Source organism: Pyxicephalus adspersus, chromosome 4 (assembly GCF_032062135.1).
Source record: "Pyxicephalus adspersus chromosome 4, UCB_Pads_2.0, whole genome shotgun sequence".
In the NCBI taxonomy this organism is placed as follows: Eukaryota; Metazoa; Chordata; class Amphibia; order Anura; family Pyxicephalidae; genus Pyxicephalus; species Pyxicephalus adspersus.
Genome location: NC_092861.1, coordinates 21,977,560 through 21,996,130, shown reverse-complemented (window position 1 = coordinate 21,996,130; position 18,571 = coordinate 21,977,560). Strand labels below are relative to the sequence as shown.

Sequence of the window (18,571 nt, the reverse complement as noted above, 5' to 3'; positions counted from 1 at the left end):
CGTTATTTTGAAACTAACAGGCTACTGATTGAATGTAAAAAAATACGTCTCTCATTATGAATGGGGCAACAACAAAAAATCTTATTTTTAGGATTTAGATATAAAGATAAATCTGACCAGTGTGTCATAACATATAACAAATACTTGTACATGGTTACAAATAAATTAAATCTGCAACAGAAGCTTTGAACATGGCAAAAACGAGGCATTCTTCTTTCTATTTTTCCATGTGATTTTGAAATATTGACATCTACTCAACTAATTGCTGTAAAAGGCTATTTTAGTTACAGGTTCACCTTAATGATTACACTTATCAATGCTGAATTTTTATGTAAGAAACAGAAATATAATACCTGTTCTATCTGTACTCCATATCCTTTCCACTGGGCATCCCATGAGGTATTCCTGTAAATGTCATCCACACGGTCAATCAGCTCAATCTGTAACATAATATTTCAGTTAAGATTTCCACCAAACAAATGAAAGTTATACCAAGTTGTAATCATACATAATCTGCTCAGAGTACTAATTTTTACTAATCACAACCTCAAACTACAGAATACAGTTTTCAAATGCACAAAAATTTGGCTGCATCCATCTGTGGTTATTGCATGGAAACAGCACACCATGCTAAATCACTGAAAATACCAATGTTCGCTCCTTCTGTAGAGTGTGGTAAAAGCAGAACTAATTTTCAAACTCACTTTAAGTGCTTCCAATTAAATTTTTAATTACATATGAAAGTATACGTACCAGAGCAGAGGGAACTAGTGCTGTACAGACAGCAGAGAGGAGGGGAATATTGGGCAGGAGGAGTCCTGCTGCATCTTTACCATTAAAAACAAGCAAGACAGTTGCTGTGCAAATCAACACAGCAGATTGAAAAAAAATATGTTGGGCAAGAGTTGTACAAATGTTTGATTTTCATCCGGGAGAATCACAAATGATGGTCTTGTGCAAGAAAACAATTACTTGCACGGGGCTTAAAGCAAAACTAAATTTTGACCTAAAGAAATCTGCAATCAGACAAGGACTTATTGCAGAAAGGGGTAGGTGAAGTCTCTTCTGCAATAAAAATATACTCACCTGTCTGATGAAACTGTGTCACCTGTCCCTGAAACTGTGAAAATTACTGAGCTGTGAATGTGCAGCTCAGTGCTAGTTACCAGGTTGCCTGGCACATCCCAGCATCCCTTGTGGCTGCCAGAACTGAATGATTTATCCTGTCCTGGCCAATGATTGAAACAGGGAAAGGAAGAAGATGGTAGCACCCACGGCAGAACGGGGACAGGTGAGTGTACACTGGGTTTAGTTCCCCTTTACCAGCGGCATGGTTGGCTGGTCTGTAATAGATCTACCTATCAACACCTATATCAAAGATTGACAAAAGAAACAGTAGTGCTGTATTTAAATACAACTATTGGCTCTTAGAGTTTGATACATAATAAAGTGTTTCCTCACCAAATAGTTAATGGTGGTGCTCTCCTCATTCCTCCCCATGAAGCTGTAGAATCGATGGTCCGCCACTACCAGCATCTTGCAAGTGTTCTTATTAGGGTCCGGCCCTGGCTTCTGTCTCTTCTCCCGGGAAAGATGTTCTATTACAAATAACAAATACATGGTTTAGTAATAAATAAGAACAAGTAAAATAACTTTGCTTTATAGTTAGAGACTTGTTTCATTAAAATATTTTGTACCAGGCAGGTTACAGGTTAAATATTACAAGAAAGGGCATATGGCAGCATTTGTGCCTTACAAACATACTGAAGTCTTAGAAGTCCATGCAAGCAACACTGAATTTCCCATCTTTTTAGCTCATCAACTCTAAGTATCAAATCTAAGTAATAAAGCCCAACTGTGTGATTCTGTCACAACTATCACTGGGATTCTACAAGGTGCCTGATGGGCTTACTATTTTATCCACCTAGATTTTGTATTTACCAATCAATTGTCCTGTTTTATGAAACACAACCTTGTATTCATCAAAGGAGATTTATACCATAACCCATTATTTACACATTCTCTCATTGTGCTACACATCTTCTACAGCCTCTTTCAGTCACTTCTTATCTACATACTAGTGTTGGTGTTCGAATTCGGGTTGTCCTTATTTTAGCGCCGTAATAATTGCCTAGCCCCAAAATGGCCACATAGCGGTTACTAACGAGAAAACAAAATAATCAAATAAAAAAACATTATTTTTTTATCTGTGTGTCATCTGTTATTTTGAGTTATTTTTTTAGTCGTATTGTAGCTAGCAGTACATGATAGAAGCTTAAGATCGCCAAACACTTCTGTCCTGTCAGTGTGGGATCCCGATACTCGTTCTGCATGTGATTCTTTATATTAGTAACACATCTGTTCTTTCACAGTGCAAATTTGGCAACATTAATTCACCACATTTACAATACAGAGGCATGGGCTTGCATCCAAAAGCACGTCATGCTAGAAGGATGTGACCACGTCGAACATTTATACAAAAATAATAATCACAATTTTTCGTTTGTTTACAGATTTATACCAGACTACATCTCTGGAAAACTTTGATCAGAACAATAAGTATAGTACACGCCTAATTGTATTCCATACTTCATCAAGCTGGCTCATTCACCCTATATTTAAATCTACTGACACATTGTGGGCAAAATTAGGCATCTGGTAAGAGGCATCCAACATCCACGTAACAAATTCTAACATTTCTATGGGTGCTAAAGCTCTGTAGATGGGAAAAAAACAGTAAAATGCTATCCCTCACCTTTACCAGAGATGTGAAGGTGATTAAAGATCGATTGAGTACCAAGGCTAGGCAGCCGGAACATCCTGAATATGACAATATATAGGTAAACTAAAATGTTTAATTCTAAGGCAAAGTAAATTAGACTGAAAATTAGAATGAAGGTGAACATTCATAGGTTTTTAGTGCATTTTACTTTTAAAAGAACAACTGCTCCTGTCCCTAATCTTCTAGTTGGGGAATTCAGAGCACAGCTTTTGCTAGGGAAATCCCATAGAAGACTGCTGTAAATCATTACCTTGCTAAATATATGTATGTATTGGAGCAAGGGAATGGCTTTGCAAGGAGTGTGTCTGTTCTGACTGTGTGTTGGCACATGGACCAGCCAGGATCATGCACATGTGATAGACCGGAGACTATAGACAGACCATGAGGGAGGCGACAAGAGAGTGCTGAACATCGCTTCCTAAACTTATTACACTGCTTTACGTCAGCACTCCTCTCAATAGCCATTAGAAATTTCTAGCTCTTAGAAAGATGTTTGTGCAAATATAAATGGCAGAATGCATTTGCCTGCAGGGTGTCCTAGTTAAAGCAGACGTAAACTCAACATTTTTACTTTATATAAAAGCGTAGACAACCCCGATATGTAAAGTAAAGTTTTTTGTTTTTTTTTTATAAACACAATGGGAGCACAGAGCCTCCTGGGATACCAACGTCACGCATCCTGGACATGCATCCTGGACATGCATGCACATGCAGATCTAGGCATGGGATGTTTTTTTAACACTAAGGGGAAAGAGATACCGATCTCACACATGCGCAGTTTTTTTCCCCCGTTGCAGCGGGCTACATCACCCGTTCTCGCACCTGCGCAGTGCAAGATCAGGCGACTTAGAAAAAAGATCAGAAGAGAAGACAGAAGATGGCGGAGCCCGACTCTTCTTCTGCTTGGGGAAGTTCCACTTTAACACGGAAAATTTAATACTGAGCCTCTATAATAAAACAATTTGAGATCTAATGAATGAAAGAGGAAGGTCAGTGACAAAAAGCCTGAGGGGGGAAAAAAGGGAAATATTACTTTGGACTTTCTATTTGATTTACAGCAGCTTCTAATTCACACAGAGTGCAGTGAAAATCCAAGCTATTTACTTTAAGTACAGGAGATAAACTAATTCAACAGTGCAGATTAGACCGAATACCAGCCTAAAACTTCAACTAGCTATTAATGTTGTCCCCAATACCTTTTAGCATGTTGCACCCCCCCCTCAGTACTTTTTATTAACATATATAAAAAAAAATTTGGGTGGTTACTGAAAAGTTGGGTCACAATACAGGGGCCTTTACCTACCTACAGCTTCTTCCCACCCAGCTTTAAAAAAATGGGGAGAACACTGTAGGGTACTGCAGCTGACCAGTCCTTACATGTGTTGGCTCCATTAATTGTCTTTTTCCTCCACACATAAGTAGGAGGTATTCTGTAACTAGCAAAGGTCAACTGGCCAAGTCTGATAAAGCTGCTGAGTTAACAGGAAGTTAGAAGTCCACTGAATCTATGTTAGATCAACAGACATTTCTTTTGCACTTATCAAACAGATTTAACCAAAAACAATAAATGGTATATTTTACAGGAAGCAAATTAAGAGAATTCATGTTTGGGATTTACATACACTTAAAAGAAGTGTTCTTCTTAAAAATAGAAAGGGAAGTGCTATTCTCCGAGTGTACCACAAATACTTTACTATAACAGGAAATGGAAAACTAAGTCAAAGTCATCCAAAAGCAAACAAAAGTTATTTTGGATTCGCATTAAGATTTCCTGCTGAGAATCTGGAATTCAATCAAACAACCCTCGGCACAGCAGAAAAAAAAAAACGTAAGGCTAGTTGTCAGAGTAATCATCCCTCTTTATTTCTGTGCATCTGATAAATGTTCAGTGAAGCAGAAAAATAAGTGGGGAGATGATGTACAGAGGAAAAGAAAACAAAATTCCTTTATGGAGGAAAACACTTTCTTTCCAAATGGAGTGCAAAAAAAATATAAAGCAGAGAAGTATTCAGGGGGAAAAAAAAAACTGACTGTCTTCTGAGAATGCCTCCTGCTGCTCTTTACTGGAAATATACCAAATCAGTAGCATCAACATCATTATCACGGCACAAAAAAAAGGGTGCCATTTACAGGAAATTCCTGGCAACAGATTCGATGCTTGGTACCTGCTGCATAGCAATGTGCAGAAATGTGAACAGAACCAAGAGAAACACTAGTTTCCTAGCAAGACTGATTTATTAGCATAACACTAACTTAGGATAAGTATGCAAATTTTCTATGTATCTGACTTTACTGGCTGCATGACTGTTCCAGGTCAGGAACTGAAGTGAACGGATCTGTACAAGAGCTAAATAACTAGTATTCCCACAAGCGCCTTAGCAGTGGCAGGCTTCATGTTTCTCTCCACATGGGCTTCTTTACATATTCTCTTATTGATAGATTTCATTTTAAACTGCCTTTGCTGATCCTTTTCAAAAAGAATGATAATTGCCAGGATGTAAAGCCAAAATTCTGATTTCATGAAAATGGGTCAAAGATTTGAAACAAGCAGGCAGATAGCTGCAGCAAGTTGTAGCATAAATAGCTGAACTCCTGTGTTATCATTAAACAGGATTTATATAGCTTGTATACTAATCCCGATACCTTCTGAATTACTGACCCAGTGAGAATAAGGCTATGTATACACATCAGATGATGAACATCTCGGACAAGAATCTAGCGTGAGCACGTTGTTCATGGATCCCTGCTGGCTGATCCACAAACGACGAATGACCACAATACAAGTGAAGGGAGAAGAGCACAGGGGGGTGCCGCTCAGTCGTTCTCCCCTCTCCATACAACAGAATGGTGTTGTATGTACAGTGCTTGTTCATTCATCTTTCAGTCTTTTGTCATTGGATATGATCGTGAAAGATCCTTTCCAAGGACAAAACTCTAACGTGTAAATTGCCTAAAGGGCAAGCATCAGACTTCAATTTCATTTTTTTTTCTTCTTTGAAACAGACCAACAGTGACAGTTTACATCAGGGGTCGGCAAACTCTGGCATTTAGGTCAGATACGGCCTAACGACCCCTGGCCGATCTGGCTTAATGCCAGACGGCAACCCGCAGCTCCGACGCCGCCGGTTGCCGTCGGATCTACCAGGGGGCATTAGGAACTACCGGAGCTCTGGTGCCGCCTCCTTGCTGTTGCTCCCCTATTTACCGCGGCTGTCGTTGATATTCCACTGCCGCGGTAAATAGGGAACGCTCCCTGAAGGTAAATCCCTCTCCTTCGCAATGCATTTCGAGGTGAGGGATTTCATATCAGGGGGCCTTCCCTGGTGGTGGGCAGAGCCATTAGGGCGCGACTCAGAGTCCGGCCTAATGTACTCCCGCCCACCCCAGAAATGGCCATAAAAGTTTGCCGACCCCTGTCTTACATCATTTTAGGGGCCTATTCAATTTTTTCCACTTGCAGTGTCAACTAAACACTTCACCCTTTTGTTGTTATTAATATTATACAGTATTTTTATAGCACTGACATATTACGCAGCGCTGTACAAACTCCATAGTCATGTCTCTAGCTGTCCCTCAAAGGCGCTCACAATCTAAAGGCACTACCATAGTAATATGTCTTTTTTTGGTGGAGAAGCCAATTAACCTAACTGCATGTTTTTGGAATGCTGGAGGAAACCGGAGTACTCGGAGGAAACCCACGCAAACACCGGGAGAACCTGCAAACAACATGCACAGTGTCCTGTGCAAGATTCGGGACGCAGCGCTGCAAAGGTCAGAGTGCTAACCACTGAGCCACCATGCAGTCTGTGACACCCTTCACCGTTTCTGGTGTCTCATCCTCTTTTGTAGCGATATATAATACTTATCAGGAACCACATTCCACAGTTCCCTTCTCACAACAAGAACTCAATTCACTTTGGCGGGTCTGTACGTGAGTTGCCAGGTTATGTATAGACTTTTTAATCAAGTGGATCTACGACTAATACATGAATCCTAGTAAAATGACTTTCCCTTCCTCGTTAACCACTGAGATATCAGCCACACTGGATGTGCCCGGTTTTCATTCAGTCAGTTAAATCTAAAGCTACATACATAAGTAAGATAATCGTCAGCAGTCTGATGAACAACTGATCAGGAAGGACTCGGTTAAAGCGGTACCGCTCACTCAGCTTTATCTCTCCAATGAACAGAACCACGTTGGTTCATCCGTTACTGGAACCCATCATAAAGATCACATCCAGCTACAATCCTCTGACATCCTCAGATGATAGATAGATAGATTAGATAGATAGATTAGATAGATAGATTAGATAGATAGATTAGATAGATAGATTAGATAGATAGATTAGATAGATTAGATAGATAAGATAGATAGATAGATAGATAGATAGATAGATAGATAGTTTTGGAGTTTCTGTTTGTTTTCTCACTGATGGTTTAAAACAAGACATTAGCTTGGTCCATGTGGGAATGGTTTAAAGAATCTCCCCGACTCCAAATGTACTTATCTTAATGATCTCGTATATTTGTTAGGGCGCTATCTTTGTACTAAGGGTTTTACCATACTTTCTCCAACCTTGTGTGGTGTACATTCTCTTTTCCCCTTCCCTCCCCAATCCCCCTCCTTGGGCTGTATTGTCTTTTTTTGTTTTTTCTCTTTTATTATTGTTTTTTGTTAAAAGATGTTTACACATGTATATAGCGATATAGGCGGTTTAAGATTGTGAGAATGGTATTTATGTTCCATGCTTCTAGGTGTATCTCTATTGATTTCTGTATATTTGTGTTGATTTGTTTTATTCTGGTTCATGACAGTTTTGACAGATTATTGCTATGTTTATCAAAGTACAAGCCAATGCCGTTATGGGTTAATAGGATTTTGGTGCTTTATGTTTTAATGTTTGTTATGTATACTTGTCTATTTCTCTTTGAAAACTCAATAAAGCTGATTGACACAAGACATTAGGAAATCTGAACATGAACTTCAATTATCTTGCTTCAAAAATAACTTTCTACAGGTTATAATTATACCTCAAAATATGCATTTACTAAAAATACATTGTAATTTCCCTTTAAGCACAGCTAGGGCTTCCTGTGACACATGTGAAACGTGGAGTAAACCAAGGACAAGTATCTGGCCATAGGGATGATGGTCCCCTAGAGAGGTATGTGCTGGACCTTGTAAAGATAAACACGATAACCTTATGGGAGAGTAGAATGCTGTTCGCAGTTGAAAGCTTGTTGTGCTGCCTTGTGGACATTTTCAGTTCCCCAGGTGTGAAGAATGTTTAATCCCAAAAGAGCGCATTGTGACTTTGGGATTGATGAGTCACTTCTTGTCAACATTGCTAAGAAACCTGAGGGCATTACGCCAGAAGAATTCCTTGCTGAATAGGAACTTCATTTTCTGAAAATGACTGAAACCTATCATACAAATAATCAGCATGATTATTGAACAACTTTATTTTTACCCGAAAAAAAAAAAATTGACAAAATAAAATCCAGCTCTACAAACAAATAACCTACAAGCGGTGTTTACACTTTCCAGCTGAAAGTAGTGTCACCATTTGTATAACATAGTTAATAAACCAGAAATATCCAAAATTTCCTATCTTGACCCTAAACTGAATCTCTGCTAATGATGGTCAAAAAAATCTCCATGAAATGGAGTAAGCATTTTTATAATGTTTTGGAAGATTGGAAATAAGGAATCCTAAATGGGAGAAGCTTGCAATCCATAGCCTGCATCCTGTTCTATAGGTCCGCAGTGTTCAACCCAGAATTTTTTTAAGCTGGTTGGAAGGAAATTATAGGCGGGTGGCAGCCACTCTATTGTGACCCAACTCTTCAGTAACCACACAAAAATAACAGGGTGGTTACTGAAATGTTCCAGGTGGTGCCCCCAGTTAAAAGGGGCTGGAGAGAACACTGGGTCTCAGAAATAATAGGTGGGAGCTTAATTTCTTCCAGCGTAGAAGGAATCCTCAAAATGATTTGAAGGATTATTTAGGAGAGTGAAAGAAGATCTCCCCTTTTCCCTAATCTTCCAACCAGTGTAATCCTTCATGGGTCTTGCTTTCTTGCTACCTATAAATTAGGATCTTGGGTCATAATAAGTTTTTTTCTTACAAGGTAGGTTTTCTGTGTGAAGGCCAACATGGGTTCCAGCAGCACATCTTCCATGTACAAAACAAATACAATACCTGAAGTTGATCGGAGGACCCACTATCACATTTGCTTTCAGTGATCTTTTTAGCCTGGCGCACCACCCGGCACTTTTTTGGTAACTACCCGGCTGTGTTTGGGTGGTTACTTAAGAGTTGTTGCCACACGCCAATCATTTCTTCCCACCAAGCTTTCTGGGTTGAACACTGTGATTTATTGGTAGATAATTGAGGAAACTAGTTCCACACAGATGCAAATAATAGTTGACATTGTGCACAGCACATTTTACTTTTACATTGCACAATAACACAAGCACAACATAAAATGTGCTGCTCTGTTTTAACCAATGTAGTTGAACCCACCCTATCAGGGGTTAGATATCACAATAAATGTCACCTAAAGTCCCAAGTTGATGCTGTTGTTAACTATCTAGAGCTCTCAAGTGATTTTTGACTTGTACTAGTGACCTGCCCTGAAGAGACATATATACTGCCAGTTTGTTGTGCAGCAACACATATAATTGCCTATTATCCCACACAGTGAATAGGCTCCCCTGCTGTTCACGAGTCAATGTCTGGTGCAAAATTCACCCGGTGCAAAATTCACCCACACAGAGGCTGTTCTTTAGTACAAGTGAGTGGGATGCGAAGAAAGGAGAAGGGGGGGGCAGCACGTTATGTTAATTTCAAGATTTTGCTTTTCACTGCCTGCAAAGATTATCATTACTACTGTGCAACACAGAGAAACTGATAACCTACACAATTCTGGTGAGGCCTTTATAACACCCAGAAGGCAGTTCTAGGATACAAAAATTCAATTCATTGCTAATAAAGAACAAACTATACCACTCAGTGAAAGAGCATGGAGGGCAAGAGCATGACATATTTACTAAAATAATTTGAGTATATCCATGTCTATTGGGTTATAAGGTATCTGTGTTCTCCTCAGCTGGGCGCAACACCGGAACTTTTCAAAAACCACCTGGCTGTTTTTGCGTGGTTACTCATGAGTTGGGTCACAATACAGGGGCCACCACCCGCCTACAGCTTCTTCCCACCCAGCTTAAAAAAATTTTTGGGTTGAGCACTGGGTATATTGGCTATGATGTACCCAGCCCCAACTTTAATGATGGAGATTCCCTTTAAAGTATACCAAGAAAAATTAAAAATGGAATTTCAGAATCCCATTTGGGACACAAATTCAAAAGTCGTCAGTAATTTTATCAAAACCTGTGCTTACACTCATGGAGGGAAAAGCAACAGGTTTTTATTTATCACTCTCCACAGCAACTTTATTTTCCTGATTTACTTTAAACTCCATAGTTAAAACTTCTTTGTATGAAGAAAGATACTTATTCTTCTTGACAGCTCTGAGCCGACAGAGCCATGTCACATCCACAAATTACAGAATTTTACCTTACAGCAGCTTCTACTGCTCCTGCCATCTAAGCTGCAGGGAAATGAAGAAAAAGCAAGGGATATTATTGTAAATGTGTTGCTTGGCCCTGAATAGGCAAAGCTATAAGTTCATTATAAGGAAGGCAAGTTCTAATTGGCTGTTAGGGGTAATGGGTTTTACTTATTTCATTGCACAAAGTTATAAAATAGGACCTAAAGATCTTGCACATCAATTGTGTTTGTCAGAACATTTATGAACATGCAGTACCTACCATGATCATCTGGGGGGTTCGGCTCATTCCTGAAAAGATCTTGTTCTGGTTTGACGTAACCACATACTTTTGAGGATTGCAAGCGGGAGACTTCCCTGATGTCTTCTGATCTGTACACTAATAGATTGTCCTTTGATGTATTCTCTGTAAACCTCCACAGGGGCTGAAAGAAAAGTGCCAGTTATCTAATGTACTCCTGTGTGATAGAATGTTACATTGTGATTAGGGAACACGTCTTCCCCAGTTGTCTTCTCTGCAATATATAATAAGGAAGAGTGTCCTGGAGTTCACACTGCTGAAAAAAAGGTATTACTAATTAAGATACCAATACAGTACAACGAACAGTACTAGATATATGGCAGGAGAAGTATTTTGTATTCTTCCCCACTTCCTGTCTAGTAAATATGTTGCCACCATGATTTTATGGGGAAATCCTTCTAATGGAGGTTTTTGGTTGTTTAAAACTACAACCGCTGCAAATTTATGCAACCACAACACTGTTGAAACAGTTAGGTTTTCTGTGCTGGCTAGCTTGAACATGAGCTGAGGTACCCATATGTATTGTTTTGCATATTCCCTGCCCATGTGCACCTTCCCCTATTTGCTAGTTGCAAGCAGATCTAAGCACGGTATACTGAGATTTCAGTTCTTGTATAACTATGTAATCGTGTGTACTAAAATATATATGCATTTTGTCTCCTAAAAAGCTCACTACTTGCCACCACTCCATATCTCCCCTCCTATTGTGTGATACTTCCCCCACCTCCTAGATTGTAAGTTCTTCGGGGCAGGGTCCTCTCCTCCTCCTGTGTCACTGTCTGTTTCTGTCATTTGTAACCCCTATATAATGTACAGCACCGCATTATATGTTTGCGCTATATAAATCCTGTTTATTAATACTGCATTTATATGTACATATTAAATGCATTAGTATTTCTATACAACATACATTTTCAAACAAAGCACACTTCAATAAACCCCACCACATTATAAATTAAAATATAATGATTTGATGCAGCAGAAAACACTCTGGTGTGGTGTTTTTTTTTTTCTCGTGTGTGTTTAAATGGCCAAAACAAAAAGTAAATCCCTTCCCAACGCAATCTTAATGTATTTGTAATGTATTCAAATCTGTCACTCAGCATGAAAAACTCTACACACTCATTCTTGAAATGCTTTTTTTAATGGGTACAAAATACAGAAACTGAATCCAACTAGATACGTTCTGTATGAAGATAGCAAATCTGTGCCATTTTTCAGCATCTGATACTTTTGGAATGTAAAATGCCAGGAGAAGGCAGGGACTTGCTCGTACAGCTTTTTGAACAGCAGGAGTTCTAACTGGCTGCTGACAGAAGATTTGTTATAGGGGCTGTAAAGTAGCAGCAAAATTACAGATTACATTCATGCCTGCGAGAAGGCTTTTTAAAAAGCAAACTAGTGTCATAGTGTCTAGGAAAATTATTAGCTTTATTTTTTGAAATATTGAGTACTCCTACAAAATGGGAGATGTTTGTATGGATAAAAAGTGAACTTTAAAAGGCATATTACTGGGCAAAAGCCATTTGCTGAATAACCCTTTCCTCTCAAAAAGGAAGGTCTGCTTTTGCTGCTCTATTCCCCTAATATATGCAGCAGAAAAATGTACCTATAAAATGATCAATTTAGGATTATACTTACTTTATACAGTCTTCTAAACATCACGACTGTGCTTTAGGATAGAGTCCTCTGGAACGCAGAGCATGTCAATTTTCTGTACCTCATCCGGCACGATTTCATCTGCTCTGCTTCCCACAGGACTCTGGAAGGGTGGTGATGTGGGAAATTAAGTGTAATTCTAACTTTATCCTTTACAAGCAAATTTTTCACCTACAAATAGTAAGTAATTTGGAGAGCCTAACCATCATAAGCAAACCTTCCACTTTAGTAAAAGGTCATCTTTAAGCACTAGGTGATTTTCACAGTGCTCAATTCTCATGCAAACGCAGAGAAAGGTGCTCAGATGTGATCAAATTCCTAAAAACTCAAAATAATTGCAGAGCCTAATAAAGAAAAACATAACAATATTAAGAACAACAACATTTAAGTGCATAGTTTACCTCTATATTATATTCTTCACGGTCTACTGTGATCCGTGCTGTAAAATCACCATCTCCTATATGTGCAAAGACTTTTGAATTATGTTCTCCTGCAATATGTCAAATATAAAAAATGAATTAATTATCACAATAGTCCCAAAAGGCTTGCAGAGGAGCAGAAGGCACCGTGCAGACATGGGAAGGGCTTTTAACACAAGCAAAGCACATGAAAAGATAAACAGAGAGATAAAAAAGCTTTAGACAGGAGGGAACAGAAACATTAGGCTGTATACACACGTTAGATTTTTGTCGTTGGAAAGGATCTTGCACAATCCTTTTACAAAAGACTGCAAGATGAATGAACGGACGCTGTACATACAGCGCCGTTCTGCTCAATGAAGAGGGGAGGGGGAGAACAAGTGAGCGTCCGCCAGAACAGATTCATGAACAACGTCAGATGGCTGCTGTACACACGCCAGATTCTCGTCCGATACTAGCCCTGAACCGATTATCGGACAAGAATCATCTGACATGTGTACCTAGCAGTACCACCCCAAATGGCATGATGAAGTGGGAGGGTAAGTGGACACAACACTGACAGAACTTTCTAGTTATAGAATATTTCTCTAAACTATAGAACTGCACAAATACAATTATATGCATAAAGATACACACATTTTATATACAATATATATTTATATATAGACAGATAGGTTACAAGTAATGATCAAATTATTACATAGGTTCCAACCTATTTTAAACAAGACTAATTATAGAAGATTGCATGGTATGGAATAAGCAGCACTTATCTCACTCAGGTGTTAAATAAAAACTTATCTCTAACAAAGTATGGACAGGAAAGATTGTAAGGTCTTTCAAATACAATTTTAAAAACAAAATTCATAGAAAGTGTTTGTAATGTTTGGATTGAATATGTAATGATTTGATTATAGCTGGCAATAAAAATTGACTTGGTTTCTACATCTCAGCACGTTATGGCCGTACTATGGTTACTTTCCTGACCACAACAGATATCTGGAAACCACTATGTTTATACATAAAGTGATTACAGCTTGTTGGATGATATAGACAAATAAGGATCTCCTATAAAGCCCCAGAGCAAATGATTGAACAGAATATTAAAAACAAAAAAAGAAACATGGGATAGAAAGGTGCAGAGCAAACAAGAGAAATATATCTATATGTGTGCCAAAAAACCTATATCTATTTCCATTACCTTGCTTTATTATTACACAGAGAAATGATGAGTCCTGTGTTTTATACACCGAGGACTGGTAAGAGAGCTTCCCACATCCATTGTGTATTGTTTAGTCACTGCCATGTTTAAACTTGGCATGATAAGAGGAAAGTTTTGAATATCACCACCTAAGCAAAACAGCTCCTATGCTTATTTGGAAAAACAAGACAGTGCAGGCGATAAATGCTGTCAGCAGTCAGAGGAATAGAACATTCCTACATGACTAAAGAAATAAAAATTATTTTAATTGAATGTAAATGCTAAAAAATGAGATGAAGAATCAGTATGCCAGAACTACATTATGTCTGGCTGGGATGGAGAGGATTTACATATACCTTAAAGCAGGAGATAGGAATAGCTTACAAACTCACAAAGGGATAATACAAGTAAATTAAAAATAAAGTAATCTTTGAGAGTTAGTGCTACAAAACTGTAAGGTGCGAAATAGGAGTATGCAGTATCCCTAGCACCACTAAGATATAACCCCATACAGTTTTCAGTATATTCGGTCAAAATAACCGCAGTTACCGGTTATATTGACCAGACTAACTGCATGCCTATTTTACCATTCTGATATGTAAGGTTTAGTGGACACACTCCTAAAGGGAAATTTATTTTAAACAGATACTAACCAACGACGTGGCCAGTGAAGAAGTCTGATCTCTTTATAGGATATATTTTCTCCTTGCCATTCCCATCCAGCACCACTGCTTTCAAGTTTTCAGAGAGATGATCTGCATCAGCTGTTAGGTAGAGTTGAAAATGCCTGTAAGGAATTCAAGAAGCATATCAAAATGGTAAAAACAAACCAAATAGGGTGGATTTACAATTAAAAACAGAGCAAAAATGATTTCTGATTCTGAGTTAAAGCCGACCGTAATTTTTTTCATTCTTTTTTTTTTATAAAGGGTGGCTAACCCTTTTATATTCGGGAAAAAAAGTTTTTATAAATCTTTTTTTTTTCTTTTTTCCTTAATTTTTTGGGGAAGGACCCCTTCCCCCTTCAAAAGCTATAGTCTCCTGGGGTACATACTTAATGTAAAATAGAAAAAAAAAAGCACATTCTTCAACCATCCGGGGGAATGAAGATATTAAAGGACCAACACAGCAGTGGTACTGAAGGCAAGTGTTTTAGCGTTCAGGCCACACCAAGAAGAACAGGGTATATTTAACGGACAACCTAATTGATGATGATGATGATGTCCTTTAAAGCTGAATTTCAGACAAATAACTGATCTTTCTCCAATACTATGTTTTGTTGTGTATCGGGTCTCTGTGTGAAGCCATCTCAGTAGGGGTAGAGATTTGCTTCCTTACTTCAGAGCTTCCAACGAGAACAGTGAGCAGATCAGTGCTGACATCATTGTGAAATCTCACGAGACCAGCAGTCAGAGGCAGAAATGGTTATATTTTACATGCAAAATGCTTGCTTTCTCTCTCTCATCCTGAACCTAGGTGTGTAGCAGTCTGTACTTATTCAGCAATAGTTCAACTTAATATTTTTGATAGATGAATTAATAAGAGTTAAAATGTGTTTTTTTTTTAGAATCCCCCAAAGCTAACCTTTCCATAAACTTGTGCAGAAATTAAAGGTAGGCACCTAGAAATGATTTCACATACTTTTAATATCCTGCGAGCCAAAAAACTGGGCCCTTCAAATATGCAAAGTTTAAGATGGGTGGGATGAAATTGTGGGTGGTGTATTGTGACCCAACTCATCAGCAACCACCCTAAAACAACCGGGTGGTTACTGATAAGTGCCGGGCGGTGCAATTGGCTAAAAGGGTCTGGGGAGAATTCAGATTATGACATTAGCTAATCAAACTCCACTCCAGCCCCCTCCCTCCTGTGACGCCTTATTGGTTGTGTTATTCCCAGAGTGTCTCCGAACTTGGCCAAGGCAAAATGGAGACCAATCCAATCACTGGTACCTAGCCCGCTCATTTGCAAAGCCCCCTGTGGGTTTACCCATATAAAAAGGCTCCAAGGTCAACAGTCCATTAATAATCTTCCATCATTAAAAATATACAATAAAAAAAATTTGAAATAATGGTTACCTGCCAGAACTTTAATACACACAGGTGTATATGCGAATAACAGTTTACAGACCGACAGAGATGTTTTTGATCTGCTATTACTGCCAATGTTTTAGAAAAAACATCCAGCTTGATTAAGTGTGTGATGGTCATTTTCAGCATTAGAGGTAATATCGGTTGCTTCATAAGTTATATAAGATATAGTTCATTTGTTATACTTTAACAACATGAGTAATCATAGTGCATAGTAACATGCTATATGTGTTTTTAGTGCATGGACATTTATTAACTACACCCACAAGCACGTATACAGAGCACTGCAATGCACCTGCAATATAGGGCATCACAACGAACAAAAGCCAAACTTTTTTTCCCATTTTTGAGGTGTGATTAAAGCCTTTTCAAAAATAATAGGCTGCCTAAAGCAATGTACTCCAGATCACAAAAAACATGTGCACAGCAATCGGCCATACAGGTATTGTTTGAAAATCAGGAGATATTCTGATTTTGCATTAAGGTATAGGATTAGTAGGAAAAGCAAGTTATTGTGCCATATTACCTGTGCATGGCAGTGAAATCCAACATCCTCTCCACCTGAGACTGTGTCTCCAAATCACGTTTCCTCACTGAATGTTGCTGGATGGCAGACAACGAGATGATATCATATTCTGACAGCATGGAGTCCAGGTTTTCTGTGGATTAGGAAAGTAAAGGTTAGACAGAGGCAAAAAAAAATAACATTTTATATTTTGGAGGGATAAGTATGAAGAGTTTCTGTTATATTGAACCTAGCCTTAGAAAGAAACAAAATGCAAATGTAGAGTTGTTGGTCTGTGAAATTTCCTGTAGGTCCTCTTCATTCCAAGTGCCAATATAATACCAGTGTGCCATTTAGCATCCTTCTGCATTGTGAACATGAAGTTAACATTATGCTAAATGAGGGTCAAAACCAGTCTTGTTTGAAGTCTGGTCTCTTTTAAACATGTGAGAACCCTTGACATAACTTTTTAGATCTCCGGGATCCCGTGCTCTAACTGCTACATTCACAGCTCAAAGTACGATAGCATGGTGGTCAGTAGGAAGATAGCTTCTTACATTGCTGGGAGGAATGTCATCTCTTTAATCAAAAAGAACATTAGGTGTCACTTAAACTGACGTGAGAGGAACAAAATGCTCCAGGAACCCCTAGAAACGTCTGGAGAAATCCTAGGGTTCCAAGCTCACATCTTTAGTAATGGCAGCCACTCATTACGTGCTCTAGTTGGGCAAGGTTTGATTTCTTAGATAATTCTTGTTTTCCCCTCTGGCACAAACGGGAGTGAGAAATGTGCTTACTCACCAATCATATAATAGTATTTAATTAAAACAAAAATTAACAAGAAACAACTGACAACTCTTCTTCACTAAGGAAGCACTTACAAAGCAGTGGTATGGTTTTGTACAAGCACAGTGATGATTTTCATTTCTATTTACAAGTACCAATTACATAATCATTGACATAGAACATAAGGGTGTCAGTGAATTTCTACTTGGACCAAGTTCAGTAGAGTGCAGCAGTTCAATCCTTTCCAGCTGTAACATAACTGCACAGACAATACAATATAACTGAACGGAATGAAAGAGGTTAAAATATCTATTCTGCCTTATTTACAGGTAGTGTGTTTGTGTTAGGGTTATGAGACATCAAGGAACAGCAGATGTATAATAATATAATAAATATATAGTAATAGTAATAGTAATATATAGTAATATAATAAATCCTTTTCCACATGTGGTAAGGGAACCACAACCGCTTGCTAGTGCTTTACCACAAACATTCAAAAACACATCTATACTTCCTCCTCACCACTCCTGCATGCATATTGGTTGGAATTAAGGACAAGGAATGGTTAGCAATGCAGCAGTCATCCATGGACTTTTTTTTTTACATATATTTGCCTGGACCCATATTAGCCATTTTATGTTACAGCACTTCCAGAGATCTCAAAGTTTGTTTTGCTTAAGGTTACATAGTAAATCAGGTCAAGTCCATCAAGTTAAATCACTAGGGAAATAAACATATCCCAGATATAAAACCCTATGGACACAGTTGGTCCAGAGGAAGGCAAAAAACCCCTGATACAATTTGCTTCAACAGGTGAAAAAAAATCCTTCCTGATTCCATGAGGCAATCGGATGTTCCCTGGATGCTCAGTCTGTGTTATTTTTACTTTAAAGCTTTAATACCCAGTTATATTCTGTGCTTCTAGAAAAACATCCAGCTTTTTCTTAAAGCAATCTATAGTAGTTGCTGAAACTATTTCCTGCGGGAGCCGATTCCACATTTTCACAGACCTTACAGTGAAGAATCCCTTCCTTATCCAGACCTTAAACTTCTTTTCCTCCAGACGCAAAGAGTGCCCTCTTGTTTTTTGTAATGATCTCAAAGTGAACAATTGGAAAGAGAGTTTTCTATATGGACCATTTATTTATTTATACAGGGTGATCATATCCCCCCTTAAACTATTATACTTTGATCAAAGGTTGGTCTGTTTCATTTGTGCGGAACATTATAAGCTTTAGTTTAGTTGCCCTTCTCTGCAC

The 18,571-nt window shown here is 38.4% G+C and overlaps 1 protein-coding gene across 2 annotated transcripts in view; it reads right to left on the bottom strand.

Moving 5' to 3' along the window:
• The window catches only part of ADAM17 (ADAM metallopeptidase domain 17), a 50,921-nt gene that overhangs the window by 23,167 nt on the left and 9,183 nt on the right, over nt 1-18,571 (bottom strand). For both annotated transcript variants that reach the window (XM_072407544.1, XM_072407545.1), the window contains exons 3-8: nt 16,548-16,680; nt 14,585-14,718; nt 12,716-12,804; nt 10,617-10,779; nt 1,462-1,598; nt 354-440 (exon numbers count right to left, since the gene is read on the bottom strand). In XM_072407544.1, coding sequence (XP_072263645.1) covers nt 354-440; nt 1,462-1,598; nt 10,617-10,779; nt 12,716-12,804; nt 14,585-14,718; nt 16,548-16,680 — 743 coding nt within the window. The remainder of the gene's footprint in view (nt 1-353; nt 441-1,461; nt 1,599-10,616; nt 10,780-12,715; nt 12,805-14,584; nt 14,719-16,547; nt 16,681-18,571) is intronic.